Source organism: Apium graveolens, chromosome 11 (assembly GCF_009905375.1).
Source record: "Apium graveolens cultivar Ventura chromosome 11, ASM990537v1, whole genome shotgun sequence".
NCBI classification, from domain to species: Eukaryota; Viridiplantae; Streptophyta; class Magnoliopsida; order Apiales; family Apiaceae; genus Apium; species Apium graveolens.
The window spans coordinates 199,250,933-199,268,746 of record NC_133657.1 but is presented as its reverse complement, the minus strand read 5'-3'; the positions used below and the strand labels follow the sequence as shown (position 1 = coordinate 199,268,746).

Below are 17,814 nucleotides of genomic sequence, written 5' to 3'. Positions count from 1 at the left end.
CCCCGCTTCCCTGACTTTCCCAGATAACAAGAGATCGAGGGTTTAAGCCTTGGTAGAGTAATTTGTAATTGACCATCCAAAAACAAAAATTACCTTCTGTTGGTTCTACTGTAAGTAGAAAAGTGATATTGAAAAAGTAAAAAAAAAGGGGGAGAAATGTAATTCCAACTTTAAACATAAATACTTGTTAATTATAGATGACTACAACATACTGATTACTAAATATCATTTACTATAGATATGTCATTTGATTTAATATCCACACATTGGCTGGGAAGATGTACACATCTTTCCAACTAGCAGCAGCTGTTGCATCTCATTCTTGATCCCAAGTCATTTTCAATCTGCACAACTGTCAACTAGAGAAAATTATTAGGAAAATATATATGCAGACATCTAAGTTGGAACAAGATATAACACTGAAATTTTAGTTGTACATTTGTGTGGTAGAGATATACACTTTAAATCCTATCTAGTGATGGTAGAGAATCACCTCTCTGTTTTAAAAGTGGAGGTGTAGGACGACATGCTAAGGTATCGACAAAAATATTAAATAAAGTACAAGAGATCTTGAAATTTTTAATCCATTTATGAGAAAAACAACTTTGAAATCTATGTACATATTGAATTACTACTGAAGGGATTGCATACACAGTATTGTCAAAATATGCTTTCCAACCAGGCCTTGAACAAAAAAACAATTAGCAAAACACATTCTCTTGTAGAGTACCTCAGTATTTTGACGGGCTTCCACAAACAATCAGCAAAAAGTTTCCAATATAGAGGTAGTCAGGGCCTGCCCGGGAGCTTGTAATCTGCACAATACTGAAAGTTTTCTGTTTTTTTCGATTTAGGACCAAGACAATTGCGCTGGGTTCTTGGCCAATATCCGACAGGACTTCAAATTTCAAGGAGATTTCATTGATGGAAGGAATCTGGCTGTCGATGTTGGTAAAAGTGTGGAGCAGCCTCTGTCAGCCAAGAAGGATCGATAGTAATGACATTGCGCATGTACTGCCTATCAGTCGAGACTAGTGAATGAAATATAATCCACTTAGGATTAACTCTGCCCTTCAACAAACTATAGTTAGACATCCATATTCACGAGAAATATTGAGATACATGTTCCAAAGTAAACAAAAAGTGTGTGCATGGCTGCATGCATGTGGGGCTGAGAGACCTGGTCAGCTAATTTGCTTTAATGATCTTTATTAATTTAAGGTTTGCACTAGACTTGGATCCAATATTATTTTAAATTATTCTATTTGCAGAAAGTGTTTAGAGTAAATCATAGTCCACTACCTATTGCCAGGGACCAAGCTCAAAAGCTCAGAAAAGATGAGGATGGCCAAAAAGCAGGACTTTGAATTTACAGTAGGGGGAGTTTGAAGATACTGATAGTGCTACAGTTTCTAACATGTTTTCTTTGCCAGTTGGTGAATAACGATGTTAATGCGAGATGTTAAAATTTATTGCAGGTCTAGTTCACATAAATGTTTAAAGGAAATTAGATATCCATGCCAACTGCTAACCTAAATAAGATAGATGATGGGTGAATATAAACTTCTTGAGAACCTCTAAGTGTCTTGTACATTCCAGAATGGCTAAAGGCCTGTAGAGAAGTATGAGAAACTTTAGTGAGTTGTTTTCGAGTGAAACTTATATTTTTCAAATGCACATATAGAAGGAACATTCTTTTGCACATTAAATGCCCATACTTCTAAACGACAAGCGTTGGCGAAATATCCAGCAGTTACTGCCTTTCTCACCACCTGCAATATTTGTTTAGATCATTAGGTAAAAAAATCAACTATTGTCTCTTTCAAAAAGCAATAGAAACTAATGCTCATGCATGTCACCTTCTTCATATTATTCTTCTTTCTCTTGCAGTGAAATTAGTAACTGTAACACAAATCTCATAGTGAAACATTTGTGTACAATAAGTGATTAGTGTGCATTTAAATTTCAAGTCTAGTACTAGATATTCATTGTTCATTATAGAGGACTACAGTGACTAACAATACTGCATAGCAATTTTTGCAGCCTAGTTATCAATGAGAATTGAGGTGCATTACAGATCCAGCAATACTGGAACATGTCAGGATCAGTTCACATTGACAAAGGTGAAACCAAAGTTAGCTTACCTGTGTATCACCATCACAAGATTTCAAGTTTATGCCAATCCTTTGTGCTGTTCTTCTGAGTTGCCCTCGGACTTCAATCACTTTTTTCTGCAAAAAATAAAAAATCAATTAAAATTCTTATTCCATAATATATATATATATATATATAGAGAGAGAGAGAGAGAGAGAGTTATATATATATGGCAGGTGCTCAAATGAGAACTAAACTTAAAATAAGAACCGTGAGAAACCACACAGATAATCAAATTTATATACATAACTCACCAAATTTTTATACATCATTCTGAAAATTTAGTAAACTGTTTAAAATTTATTTTGGTGATTCATTTGGTTCTCACGGTTCTCATTTTAGCCTCATTCTCATTAGAGCATAACCCTATTTATATCAGTTGCTTTTTTATGTTTATAAATAGTGACAAATTTCAAATACATATATTTTGGCAGATGTGTATCACATAAAATGTTTCATATCTCCCCACACAAAGATCAATCAGAGAATAGCCATTTAGGAAGACACTCACCATTGCTTGATAGTTCACAAAGTTCTTATGACACCACGTTGGAGATTTATTACACTTAAGAAATCCTTTGTAGACATTTAGGAAGGTCACATGATCACCCTGCACATTGCAAAGTACAAAACAAGAGCTTTGTATTTAAAAAATTTATATCTAGTACTAGTCAGAATATGATAATACACCTTGAAGGTATAAATAGATGAAGGGAGGCAGTGATGTATGGTTGGGTGAAGAAGCAACAACCTAAAGGACCGAAGTATAGACAGATATATAATAGAAAAGGCCAAATTTACTGCATGCGAACTATCGGATGTACAATAATGATTTAAAGTAGATGATAACAACAGAGAAAAAACTTCATTTTCAAGAGAGGGTGAACATAAGATAGGCTTGGACCGCAGAAGAGATCAGCACAGATATTGTGCTGAAATATACGATACAGACTCTAATCAACTAAAGTTACTAGGCCAAGATTTGAGCACGATTATAACTCTATAGGTAAACTAAATTCTAATTATGTATTATCACGAGATCCAAACTAATGAAAGATAATACTCCCTCCGTCCCAATTTATCTGTCTTGTTTGACTTTTTGCGGTCAAATTGACCAATTTTTGACTGAAAATTTCATATAGTATATAATCGAAAAAAATTATAAAAATTATATCATTAGAAAGTACACATAATCTACTTTAATACGTATTCTTCGGTTTTTCAAAATAATGAAAGATTGATATTTAATTTACGGTCAAAGTTGAGTCAATTTGACCACAAAAAGTCAAACATGACGGATAAATTGGGACGGAGGGAGTATCTAATAAAGAAGAATCAATATAGAAATTTGGCCGCTGTATGTATTCCCTATTATTGTACAGGTTATTGCGCTTACCAAGTAAATAAGGAAGACATTTAGCTTACTACTGCTTTTCAGTACAGTTACTATTCCATTAATTCCATTTAAACGGAGTTTCCAACTTTTAGAAAATCAAGAACTGCTATAAGAAGTAAACATTTGGTAGGAGAAGCATATTTTCAATATACCCATATATGCTTAAGTTACTAGTACAAGTTTGACCGCCAAAAAAATGCAAATGGAACAAGATGGACCTTCAGAAACGTAATTCATAATTAAAACCTAAGAAAGAAAAAGAAACTTTACTAGGTCATATATATCAATGATCTAATCACTTGAAAGCTAAGACATGATATTTGTGAACAGGGACTGGTATTGTACAGAACACAAAGTGTCAACACTAATTTTCTCACTTCACAATAAAGAACACTTACTTACACTTACAGATGGATGATGGACATTCCTTTTGTTTTTTTAAACTCTTAAGGCGCAACACAAATCGTTTTTTTGTTAAATATGGCACATTGTGTTTGATGTGAATTTTCAATATTTTCTGTCCCACACAGATGCTTGTCAACTCAATAATAGCATCAGTCTGTTTTCGAAGAATAGGTCTGTGCATAAATATAGTATGTTAATACCCAGTATTAGGTTTTCATCTTTTGATTCTACGATGTCAAATAGTTATAAAGATCGACTTTGTATAGTAAGAAGGCACAACAAAATTTTCTTGCTGGCATTGCTGATTACACAAGTCATGCAAACAGTTTAAATTTTCAAATACTTCAGTTCCTTTGCAACCACTTCCAACCAGTGTTTAGGATTGAGCTGGTATCCCAAAGGCAGGAGACAAACTAGATATCAGGTAATATGATAATGTGGATTGTGGTCAAGGTCTTGGTCGAACTTTCATCTCACACAAATATCATGCAAAAGTTTAAATTTTCTATTAATAAATTATAATTAAGAACTCTAAAAAATATACAACATAAATGTTTCAACTTTATTAAGTACATCAATTGCGTAAACATATAAGCTCTTCTAAAATTTAACAGCTGCTAAACCAGCTGAAGCTCTATATAAATTAAACATGAGTTGAGATGAAACCTCGGCAGCAGCAAATCTCATCTTTGCTTCATCTAGCTCTTTCTGTGATCCCCTGGACGATGCCCAGATAGACTGCAACAGATTTTTTTTTTTTTTTTAAAAACATGAGCTTTACTAGACTATTCACAATATCTTAAGCATCTCAAATATTTGCAGAATTCTGAAGATGCAGTGTAGACTATATGTATACAATTGATTAGAGAACTCTTAAATTGTAACTTGTCAGGTATCATACAATAATTGTATCATTCAACTCAAGATGTTCATATTTCTATGTTATTGTTAAGTAACTAACTCATCTAAAACCTTAAGGTGGTAGAGGAAGGCCCGAACAGGATCTTATACTCTTTAACACTCCCCCTCAATCGTACGATACTTTTCGCTACGATTGAGGGGGAGTGTTAAAGAGTATAAGATCTTGTTCGGGCCTTCCTCTACCACCCTTAAGGTTTTAGTGCAACTGGTTACTTAACAGTTATGCAAACAGCTAGATCAAATATGAAGAATTCCAAAAAGATTATGATATAGGGGAGACTGAGAGTCTACCTGTATGGAAAGAACAGAAGCAATTGTTAAGATCTCCTCGGAACATCCAAGCTCATCTGAAGCTAAGATCATTTTTGAGATCATTGGTTCCTACATAAAGTTGAATATTCTGAGTAATAGAAATCATGAAATCAGTATACATTCTGTTTAATATATGGCTAGGTAGGTGGTTTGTCTATGCACTTGGATAACAGACAGAAGTGCTGAAATTATACCAGGCATCTCATGTTTGTGTGCTCAGGAAGAAAGATAAAATTATTCAATTTTTTAAAAGAAAGATATACTGCGACATACTAATGGAATTTCAGCAATTTGGAAACCAGCTGGTGAAGTAAGTTTGGCATCATCATCAATTACACCAAGAGAATACAGCACCTCAAGTGCTCTGATCATAGCTTCAGGCGACGGTGATGCAGGCCAATCGAAGCCTAGGATATTATCTATGCCCAACGCTTTTAACTGAGATGAATACAATATAGTGAATTCTAAGGATCCCCCGTTCCAAGAAGTATTTGCAAAGAGAGATTATTGATGAATTAAGTTTAACATTCCACGCAAGAATCTTAGATGTTTATACAGGAAAGGAAAATTAAAATTATGAAAAGAAACACTATATTGCACTTAACATGAGGTGATTTTTAATACAGGCATAGAAGAATTAATTATTATGCAACATGAGGTGACACAGGCAAGGAGTACGTCAGAAGATACAGTTCCGACAACTTTGAGCATGGGTTGGAACCTTATTTCTATCTTACTTATTTGACCAAAACAAAATAGTGGTTTTACAATATATCAGTAGCTTCCATGCATTAATGTAAAACAGTACAGGATTACTCCAATTTCAAGCGTAATTTAGATTGAAATTTCAAGACATCACCCTATTGTTTATAAGGTAACATTATTGATATTTGTAACTTGTAAGTATCTAGATACACTGATGAAACAGAAGACACTCCCTTCCACAACCCCTTCCATAAGCAAATGATACTCAAAAGTCAAACATGTGAGTGGATATTGTTCAAAGAATGATAGAACACATAATTTAAACATAATACGCTTACAGGCATATTGCATACAAATTATAACTGGAATGCAAGCAAATTCTTACAGCTTCCACATTCAAGAACGTAATAGAGTACACACCTGAATCACAGAGGAAACAAGACTTGTTCTCTGAATCTCTGGAATCCCCTCTGTAGACAATTCATTGACGTAATACTCCTCTGTGTAGAGCCTAATATCATAAAGCTCAAATTAATATTATTCAACAAAGTATTGCTCTCCAGCAAAATTAAAAAAAAAACTTAATAAATTTACGAACAAGAACTCATGCAGTGGCATTTGAGTAGAATGCTGAAGATGAATTATAATTAAATTCTACCATCCATTTTCAATAACAAAAACACCAAAGAGGTGGAACTTGGACATAATTGCAATAAAAAACAACAGAGATATCCAGTGCCAGAGATAAGCTCAAAAAGTAGAAAGATAAAGACAAGCATATACATATGAAAGCGTAATATCAAAATCATGAGTTATCGAGCTCTTAAAACCTAGAATGATCAATCAAAGCCGAAATTACATATAATAAACACCTACCGACTAGTATTTTATTCATCAAGTCTAGTTGGATGATATAAAGGGATAAATTATTCAAGACTCGGCCTACACAGGCAACACCCTAGTTCAAACCAGGAGAGATGCTATGGAAGATATTCACCCATCAATCTATGAATATTATCAACTCATATCACACCCTGTTTTTCACGATCTAATTTACTTCAAACTGTGCACACAGCAGGCAGAATTTGGACACCAGTATCACACCTAAACCTTTAAATCTTCTTGATAATTAGGATAGATCATAATAATAGGCACAACTTCTAAAAAGAAACTGTTGTCAATAAAATGCAAGAACTTTTCAGTTCAGCACCTATAACATTTTCCAGGACGTACTCTTCCTGCCCTTCCAGCTCTTTGCCTAGCTGATGCTTTTGATATTGGTGCTACTATCAAATTTTCAACATCTGTAATCTGCAAAGTTGTAATCAGAGTTATGTTAAAAATCAAAGACAATGCTGCATATTTAAATATAATTTCATATATCACAACCAGAAACTGGAGATTACTCTAAGCAAATTTGTAACCAAAAGAAACCTACTGCCCAAAATGCAATATACTACATTTGAACTCTTAATGGCCATGTAGCATCTTTTCGACACTGACACAAATTGAATTATTCTGCCTAGGAAAACTAAGAATATCTGAATACATGATTTTAAGATTATAATATGAATTAGGTAAACAGACTAAAAAATTCAACACAATGAGCACAAGAAAAGTAAATTACACATCAAGACAGTGTGAGGAATGCACAATATAAAGGAAATATAACATACCGGGTTATAGAAGCGCTGTTTTGAAAACCCACTATCAACAACATATACAACACCCTGCATAAATGGATAAAATAAAGTGTTAATCTACATAAGATTTGGCATTGCCAATGGACAGCAGCTGAAATTTATCTAACACTTCCCTTTCAGAAAGTGGAGCTAATACCTCCAAGGTTAATGATGTTTCTGCAATATTTGTTGATATCACCACCTTTCTTTTACCTCTAGGCGTGGGAGAAAACACAAGGTCCTATAGAAATATAGGAAAGGGAAACTCTTAGTTTACTGCATCTATAGCCATCTATCTGCATGACAAAATATATAAGTAACCTGGTCTGCACGTGAAAGTCCAGAATACAGAGGCAATATAGTCAATCCTGCAAGTGTTGGCCAGAAATGATGTCAAGCAAGAACTTTAAATGTACTCTTGAATCACAGGTTGATGCAAAAATGTTTAGAAACACTATTAAAGACATAAAGGGAGAGAGAGAAGAATGATATCAAAATATTATAACATAACAGCAGAGAATGACATTAAGACATACCACAGCCACCTCACTATTAATAATTTAGATCATGTAAAACATTAAATTTTACTAAAAATTTTAAATCACAAGCAGTTACTGCATCTCTACACTCCATTAGAAAGACCTAGAAAGATATATACTGCCCTCTAAAGCATATATAGATACACATGGTACAAGCTTTTTCAATATATTAAAAGAACTAAGCTAAATCACCTCTTCTGAATTCCAGCAACTAAACTACACTAATTTTACTGGTAATGAATGTTCATATGTATAAAATATTGATCATCAAACATACCACCAGAGGGCTTTCCATTATTTTGAGATTCTTCTGTGAGCAGTTCTACAGCTGCATCAATATCATCTTGGCCAGTAAGGAATACAAGAATATCCCCTGGTGGCTCCTACATAAAATCATTAAAACACAGGGACGCCAAAGGAGTCATTTTCTGGCAGTTATCCATTCCAAAATGTAGATTGCTTTCATCTAAGTAAATATTGAAAGACTTTTGGTACAAAATAACTAGTATTTACTCACGAAAGGAGAACAACTATAAGTATCTGATCACTCATAATATATTAACTGATTCATTGTCAGGAAATAAGAATTGAAGAGTCTAAGTGTGGCAGTATGATCTAGTATTATTAAGGGTAGTATGGTCTTTGTACTGGCTGTTTAAGTGTGGACTAGTATCAATATAGTAATAGCTTTGTAATTCAGGTATGTTTGAACTACAATTCAGAAAATGGAATATCTTTTCCACCACGTCTCTCACCAGAATTCTGTTATTTTCTCTCTCTAATTGTTCTCACTCTCTATTTCTGATCTCTTGCATTTCTAGCCATAATTCTCTTTTCCTTTACTTGTTTTGCTGTTCTACACTCTCAAATATACAGAAAAACATTAAAAATTACATTGTCAAGGCATGACAAATTGGTAACAGAGCCGCTATTTTCGAACATCTACTGCTTCATCTGTGTTGTGCACTCAATTCCGAGTGGAACGAGCCTACGAACTCATAATCACGACTGTCAATTTCAGAGATCTGCTCTAAACAGCTCAGGTGTACTGTTCTTAAGCTTCTCTGTTAGGTCTGTTGATTTATTGTTGTAATTAGCTAGTTTTGAAGTTAATCTAGTGGATATGTGCTCATTTTAGTACTGTTAGTTGAATTCAGTTGAGTTTATTGGAGAAAAGTCGTTTCGATACTATGCTCTAGTGTGTAAACTGTTGAATTGGTGTTGAGAAGGTTGATTACTGGTACAATCTCAACTACCAATAGTCAACCTTCTCAACACCAATTCAACAGTTTGCACACTAGCACAGAGTATAGATTCGACTTTTCTCCGGTAAACTCAATTGATTCAACTAGAAGTACTAAAACGAGCACAAATCCACTAGAACAACTCCAAAACTAGCTAATAACAACAGTAAATCGACAGACCTAACAGAGAAGCTTAAGCAGTACACCTGAGCTGTTTAGAGCAGATCTCTGAATTGACAGCTATGATTACTGAGTTCCTAGGCTTGTTCCACTCGGAATTGAGTGCACAACACAGATGAAGCAGTAGGTGATCGAAAACAGCAGCGCTAATACCAATTTTTCATGCCTTAACAATGTAATTTTCTACTTTTTTTTTTTATGTTTTTGTGTTTTCCAAATATTTGATAGTGTAGAACAACAAAACAAGGAACAGAGAATTAAGGCTAGAGATGCAAGAGATCATACTGCACTTACTAATACTAGATCATACTGCCACACTTATAATCTTCTATTCTTATTTCCTGACATTCATATATGCAACTATGTAAGAAATCAATAATCTTTGTTACCCAGACTCGTCCTTTGCCTCGAGTACCCGAGGGGGACCCTCAACACTACACGTAATTAGGCCAAAAACACGTAAAATATTATTAGAATAGGCAAGTCTATCCATGTCAGACACTTCGAGCTGAATCCAGGTAACAAAGTCATTAATAACTTGAAAGAGAAATATGCAATAGCAAAAAGAAATTAGCAGACAACATATAGTTGTGACGTTTATAAGAATGAGACAATAACTAGTTACACAGGGAAAAGCTCCAAGGCAATATCAAGCCCCCAGTCTCGAAAGGGTTAAAAACTAACAATATTAAACACTATCAGACAAGTCCAGAATCTCTAAAAATCATTTCAGCCTTCTTTAACATATATACATATAATACCTGATAATGAATAGACATTACAGTCGAAACAGCAGCCCGAAGATAATCAGGAACAGGTTCTTCAGCATAAAAAACTTGTACATTGAATCCTCTACCCTGAAAGTTAAGGCCAATGGTTAAGGACTGACTATTTATCTATTAATTTCCAAAAGAAGGCTGAAGTTGCCAAATATTATTCCCAAAGGGCAGAAAGAATTTTTATGAGTGTGAAAGAATCCCCAAGTAGAACGATCAAAAGCTTAAAGTTGAGATAATGTGCTTTCAATGTTTAATCATGACATGCTTCTCGGACAGAGGGAGATAAACTAAGGACAGAGATTCTATACTAAATGTCGCATAAAAAACATTATATTCTCATAAACATACTGGCAAGAAAGTTAAAAATACCTCAACTGAAAGAATGGCCGGCTCTGTCTTAGGTCCATGCTGCTTATCGTCGCTTCCTCGGCGCTTTTTGCTAGCATTCAAAATAAAATCATTATTTAGGCTCATAACAAATCAGGTCCACAACAGCAATCAAGCAGAAAAAGTAGGTTTCAAGAAATAACCGATTACAACATGAGCTAATACTGGGCAATGGCTTACGCACTATCAGCCCTCCCACTTTGGTATAACTTCGATGAACAAAAGGATTATTAAGGTAACTGGCAGCTAGTTCAACAAACATTCTTTTCTAGTTTTTGCACTTGACATTTTTATGACTTGTTAATTTTAGTAGTTACTAGAACAAGTCTCAATTCTATCCGGCATGCAATAGGATAATTATTTGCATGGCTATAATTCCCTCTTGAGAGCCCAAGATGAATGTGGTAATCAAATTTTTTAAAAGTTTAATTCCTTCCGATTTTCTCCCAGTTTTTGTTCCTTATTCTAAAACACAACCATCCATGAAATTAGAAGGCAACTTTGGTTATTTTGTCTTGCATCTAATAATTACAAGTCAAAATTGAGAATACAGACCATGTCATTTCATTGTTAGCATTAGGCAATAGAATGTATTGAATATTGATGTATTCTTTATTTACAGTGTGTGGATTTGATATATTCAAATAGCAAACACAAGCTTTGTGCAGTAAGAAGCAATTTTTCCATTCATGTAAAGCAATGGCAGTTAGGCAATAGAATGTTTTGATGTATGCTTTATTTGCGGTATGTGGATTTGATATATTCAAATAGCAAACACAAGGTTCGTTCGGTAAGAAGCAATTTTTCCATCCATGTAAAGCAATAGCAGTTAGCTTCAGCCCTTCATTGCTAATGTTAAATGGCTATAGCCATTGCTATAATATGGCACCAAAAAGTGGTTTTTGGTGCTAAAATTGCACTTGCACTCCAATGCTAGTTGTATTTTACAACCAAATAATTCCATATTTAGCTAACATTTTGTCCAACTCATTCACTTTAATTTAAAGTGGACCTCTTTGCACTCCATTATTAGTTATTTGATGATGTGACAATGATGGCTATAATCGTTCTTGGTCTCAAATATAAGACCAAGTATCCATTTATGCATTAATCCATCAGTGTATAGCTATGCATTGGAGTTGAGTTTTATGATTTTAGTCCTACATTATAGCTATAAGACTAAATTTAGCTATGCATTGGACTTGCTCTAACATCGCTAATTTAAAAACAATAGTTGCTGTATATGAAGCATAATCACATATGTCAGCTCTACTGCCAACCAAAATTTAAAGAGGCATCGTAACAACAAAATGAACTTCTTTTCCATGATTGTAACTTGTAAGGAAGATGAGATGTTACATAAGGTACCGGAACACAATAAAGAAAATGAAGAATGTAATTTATTTTTCAAAAATGAAAGATAGAGAACCTTGTGTCAAAAAACGCAGCCATCGATTTTGCTTCAATTGTAGCTGAAGCGATAATTAGACGCAGCTCAGGACGCCGCCGCTGGATCTGTATTCATTAAAGTTCTTAGAAGATGGCACAAGGTAAAATGACAAAAACTCATCTCAGAAAAAAGGAAAGTCACTATTATGCTTGAATTTTGTCAACCACACACCTTTTTAAGGAGACCAAGTAAGATGTCTGTTGAAATGGACCTTTCATGAGCTTCATCTACCATTATAACACTGAAAAGTAATGATACCGGTGTAAATTTAAATTCATAAATATGTAACTCAAAATAGCATTTTCAAACAATCACACTAAAATAGTTGAAAAAAGGCTAAACAATTACAAAATATAGGAAGTGTTGTCATGGACGAACTAGAAAAAGCATACAGCGCATTTCTAACTTGTTTTTAACTTTTGAACACAATTTGACATATTCCGATAATTAGATTGCCAACTTCAAGAGTGCATCAATTACTACGATGGCATTAAGTAATAGCAACACAACAATTTTTTAATTACATATACATGTGACCCATAATAAGCTCTTCAATTAAAATTCTACATATATTTGATTCCATGGATATTTCACCACCCAAAATTTTGTCAGTGTTGTAGTGTATAGGAAGATTGAAGCGGTGTTGTCTAATGCACATATATTCTTTAAAAGTGCAAAATCAAATTTTGAAGTGCAACTCACGAAGCGCATTAAAATGCAAACTGTTTGGCAAATATAAGGTATCTCTGACATAGATACATCAATAAATAGGCATCCATCAGTAACTTTTAACAATTCAAAAGCGTCTGATCAATCAAATTTAGGCATTCATGATAGTTATATAACTTTTAGGCAGTCATAAAAGTTAATAATAGAATGTCAGAATTCTTGTACACTTCGTTACTGACTGCAACAAGTTGGGAACTGGGATGTTCAAATAAAGAAACCTTTACAGAATCTTATTAACCAATGTAAAAAGGAGAAGTATTATTCCTCTATTAGTATAAACAATTCAAAGAATCACAAAACAACGGGCAAAGCAATATAACTTTGATTCTTAATTATCTCTTTACTCTCTACAAAGGACACATCAAGATATACAACCACCAGTCTATAACTTTTTACAAGTTCTCTTGTTTCACACCTTATACAAGTAACTTCATATATCAATTAAAACAAATACTGCTTCAAATAAGTAAGATGTGTGGACTTTGTGCTAGATTAAATATACTTCAATGATGAGAATCAAAAAAAGGCAGCGTTATATTTTGGCAGGCCACTTGTACAATAAACATTACCTATACTTGCTCAACAGTGGATCAGTCATCATTTCCCGCAGTAATACTCCATCAGTAAGAAATTTGATCCTAGTTAGTTCCTGAACTTCCAAAAAATATCCAGACAATTATAGGCACCTAAATTCTATTATCGAAAAAAACTTTGTATCTGATTGACATGACAAAATATCAAATACAGATTTCCTAAAAACATATTAATTATCTGAAAGACATGCAAGAAGCATTGCGGCAACATGAGTACGATGGTGTTATATTAAAAAAATAGGAAGTCTCACTGAATTAGTTAGATCTTCAAATCGAATGGTGTAGCCAACTTCGTCTCCAAGCTTGACTCCCATCTCTTCAGCCACCCTTGAAGCAACTGCCTAAATACCAAACACTCAATAGTAAGGACTCCACAATACCAGTGACCAAGCACAAACAGAAACCACATACAGCAACTGGAACTTTAAAGACAACATTACAATCAGATAAACTATCTTGTTATCTTACACAATAATTTGTAATAAATAAAAAGAATTCACCAGTTTTAAAGAATTTATAAAAAAGGATGTCTAAATTTTAAAGTAAACTTTATAGAGATGACATGAACTCATTTAGTATCTCAAATTCTTAGCAAATAGCAATACAATCATTTACACAAATTTTGATTTGGTTTTATATAGATCTTTAAATACCATGGGGTTTAAAGTAAAATACCAAAAACAGATCCTTGTTTTCTGATACCACGGGATTTGAAGTTAGCTATACCTGCCTTCACTTCTCCAGTATCACATAAAAAGTCTAATTTCCACCATGCACTGCCCAATATAAATGAACTGTTGCAATTTTCTACAACTTTAACAATATAACCCTGAACCTTAAATCTCATTTTTTTAATTTGATTCCAACTTTTGTTCCATAAGATCATCACTACCACTTCTCTTTGTTCATTACTGAAATTGACTTTGATGACTATACATGGAGTGTCTTTCGCTCAATCACAAAAACCTATAATTGCTAATATATGTATAGGATTTATAGAACTTCTTCATTTTAAAAACACCAAATTAATTTTTAAAATGTGCTTTTCACATATAAGTAAAAGCAAACTTTTTCACTTATGAGTTGATAAATTTTGAATGGTTAAACTAAATAATAGAATAACATATAGCTTAGAAGTTACTAAACTGAACAAAAAAACTATAAGTATGAATTGAGGATTTATTAATTGAAGTCAAGTCAAACTGAAAATTCAAAATAAGTTAAGATAAATACCTTAATCTAATTACAATTAAAAAAAATTCACCATTTTCACTAGAAAAGCAAAAAAAGTAAACTACCTGGACAGCAAGTCTTCTTGGTTGAGTACAAGCAATAACTCTGCCTCCATCAGCCCATCCTGCTTCTTTAAGATACTGCGAATCAACAAAACTGTAATATAAGCTTTATAATTAAATAAATAAATAATCCAATCAAGTTCAACTCCCAATGTTTTAAGGCCTAAGGAGTGTTGATATCTTAACATAGTGTCCGAGCTCGGATGCCACGAGTTTGAACCCTAGTACCCTACTACCCCAAATTCTCCCAAAATCGTAAATTGGACACAAAGTTTAAATAATGTTGGCCCCAAAGATAGCCTCCTTTGTAATTCACTCTTCAATCCAAAAGATCTCTACAAATATCGGCACGTACTGTAATACACAATTCCACTCTTCAATTAAAAAAATGGCTCCTATGAGTAAGGCTGATAGGGCTATAACTCAAGTCGATTCGAAATTCTAATTGTCACGTTAGAGTTGTTTCCTTTCAAGCCTATTCGAGCTAAAAAATTTATCGACCCTAGAAATTTTGTTGAATTCAACCTGTGGCAGCTGGTGAGCTACTCAAAAGTTTATGTCTCATTCTCAAACCACTTTACAGAAACCAAGCCCAACCAAGTAAAGTATATATAAATATATTATCCAGCTTGAAGCGACTGAGTTTGAGCCAAACAATTTGAGCTAGTCAAAATATTGAATCTACAATATATATGGCCAAAATTATTGGCAGTCTAAAGTTTAAGTTAGGGACAGACGAGTTACGACTTACGTCCAAACTTCACATTTCCAACAACATAAATTCGATACAAAAAAATTGCTATTACAAAACCAATAACCTATCTACATTTTCTATAAATCAGCCATCCTCAGATTTTAACATAATTCTACATTTTCAAACCACAAATTCAGCAACATAATTTTATTACAACAATCTCTAACCAAATCAACAAACTTACAAATTAAACCCTAAACTAAGCCAATTAGCTAACTAAATTTTCCAAAATTCAACTATCCCCAAATTTCCGCATAACATCCGCATTAACGACAATTCCAAACCACACATCCACAAATTAATATAATTACAACAATCTCTAAATAAATCAACAAACATACAAATTAAACCCTAAACTAAGCCAATTCCCTAACTAAATTTTCCAAAATTCAACCATCAGCATATAATCCACATTAACGACAATTCCAAACCACACATTCCGCAAATTAATATATTTACAACAATCTCTAACCAAATTCAACAAACATAGAAATTAAACCCTAACCTTATTCAATAATCTAACTACATTTTCCAAAACTCAACCATCCACAACTTTCCGAATAAAATCAACATTAACGACAATTCCAAACCACACATTCCACAAATTACACAATTACAACAATTTCCACTCAAATCAACAAACATATACTTAAACCCTAACCTGCGGAATCTGCGTAGTTTTACCACTCCCAGTTTCACCTACAACAATCGAAGTCGAATGCGTCTCCACCAAATAAAGTATCGAATTCCGATACTTGTACACCGGCAGCCTCTGCCTTTGCTTCTCCAAGCTCGCGTATCCATAACTACACAAACAATGTATTTAATCTCGATAAATTAATATAACATTTTAAGTTATGATAAATAAACAATATATTTTTAATCTCCATAAGTTGGTGTATAATTTAAGTTATAATAAACGGTGTATTTTTAATCTCGATAATTTAATATTATTTTTAATCTCGATAAATAAATAAAATTTGACGGGTTCGAAAGTAATAGTAAAGGGAGGAGGGGGTTACGAGGAGGAGGAGGAGGAGAGGGCGGAGGAGAAGAAGAGCACGCCGCCTTCTTCGTCGTCGAGTAATTGAGGCTTCTCTGCTCCTGGTTTCCAGAACAGTGACATTTCTTTTTTCTCCCTGGAGAAAAAATATGATTTTGTATTTCAAGTGTGGTGTTCTGTTGGATTTAGCCTTGGATTGGGCAGATGGGCTCCGTGGGCCTTAAAACTTAATAAAAAATTTTAAAAAAAACAGTGCCTTAGGACTGAAGATGTTACAAATAGAATATTTATCTAACTCTATAATTAATTTTGAAATTTTCGAGTCAAACTCAATTATATCAAAAAAAAAAAAAATTCAATTCGAACACATTGAAATTGGAGGCTCAGGGGTTCAAGGTCAAGCCTTTTATTTTATTTGAGACTCGAGTGTAGAAGTTTTCTGACTAGTCTGGACTCTGGACTTTGATTACAAAGTCGAGTAATTAATGAATTATTTTTTTCTTTTAGGAATTAAATGAAAAATCAATCCCTGAACTAATTAATTAAAGGGAAATTTTTTATTTTATTCTGTGAAAAAAGGTTTGTGTTAAAAATATGTTTAAATATTACATGTCTGATTTTTATATACATTAAAAATTTAAAATTTACAAATGTGTTAAGTCAGTTAAGTGATTCACAAGTGTATTTGTAACTTCTTCCTCTCAAAATACAAGTATCTGTGACTAAGATAAATAAAAATGATAGTTTTACAAAATATTTTTTTTCCGAATAAAATAATAGATATTAAATTTTAATTTGAGAAAAAAATTAAAAAAGAGTATTCCACTTTTATAAACCTTAAATACACGCTTAAAATGTCACTTGTATTTTGGGACTGATGCAGAATTGTTTTTCTTTTAACTAATTAAAACTAATTATTTGTTGATTGATTTAAAACTTCACAACTGTCAAGTGTGTTGTTGTGTTGGCCTGTTGGTTTACTTTGAAGGCAAACACAAAATGATGAGCCGATATTCAGTTTTTGTGAAATTAGATTCTGTTTCTTCTTATTCATGTAAGAGTTGATACTCTACATCTATTATAATCTTAATTGTTCGCCATAACTTTTACCAAGGTGCTTATGTTCTTTGATTATTCCACAAGCAAACCGTATGTTAGCACTTGCATTAATGTTTTATCTTGCGATCTCAGGCAGCACATCTATTGAAAATAAAGAGTCTGATGGATTAGCCTGTCAAACATTCGGGGACATGATGAAAAATAACGAATTTTACGACATTAGCCGA

The 17,814-nt window shown here is 33.3% G+C and overlaps 1 protein-coding gene across 4 annotated transcripts; it reads right to left on the bottom strand.

The window, feature by feature from the left end:
• Positions 1 to 153: 153 nt before the first annotated feature.
• LOC141696869 (putative pre-mRNA-splicing factor ATP-dependent RNA helicase DEAH9) lies at positions 154 to 16,704 on the bottom strand. 4 transcript variants are annotated; one of them, XR_012564520.1, is made up of 24 exons: positions 16,548 to 16,704; positions 16,187 to 16,331; positions 14,775 to 14,849; positions 13,728 to 13,817; positions 13,453 to 13,532; positions 12,326 to 12,395; positions 12,134 to 12,219; positions 10,687 to 10,756; positions 10,300 to 10,395; positions 8,392 to 8,497; positions 7,897 to 7,943; positions 7,733 to 7,816; positions 7,570 to 7,623; positions 7,104 to 7,204; positions 6,314 to 6,404; positions 5,462 to 5,626; positions 5,168 to 5,257; positions 4,622 to 4,693; positions 2,666 to 2,764; positions 2,145 to 2,231; positions 1,719 to 1,772; positions 1,533 to 1,612; positions 731 to 1,066; positions 154 to 359 (listed from the first exon to the last, which is right to left on the bottom strand). XR_012564520.1 is itself a non-coding variant. In XM_074500999.1 (23 exons), the coding sequence occupies exons 1-23, from the start codon at positions 16,649 to 16,651 to the stop codon at positions 919 to 921; spliced, it is 2,094 nt and encodes a 697-aa protein (XP_074357100.1). In that variant the 5' UTR covers positions 16,652 to 16,704; the 3' UTR covers positions 536 to 918. The 4 variants fall into 4 exon arrangements, 1 of the variants encoding a protein (XP_074357100.1); XR_012564519.1 differs by having other exon boundaries at positions 154 to 352; XR_012564521.1 differs by having other exon boundaries at positions 154 to 352; positions 731 to 971.
• Positions 16,705 to 17,814: the final 1,110 nt, after the last annotated feature.

Excerpts from the sequence above, each read along its gene's own strand:
- LOC141696869 (XM_074500999.1), bottom strand. The coding sequence starts at position 16,651 with ATGTCACTGTTCTGGAAACCAGGAGCAGAGAAGCCTCAATTACTCGAC. Across the intron at positions 10,396-10,686 it reads CGGCCATTCTTTCAGTTGAG|GGTAGAGGATTCAATGTACA; the intron begins GTATTTTTAACT and ends CTTAACTTTCAG. Across the intron at positions 2,232-2,665 it reads TTGTGAACTATCAAGCAATG|AAAAAAGTGATTGAAGTCCG; the intron begins GTGAGTGTCTTC and ends TATTTTTTGCAG.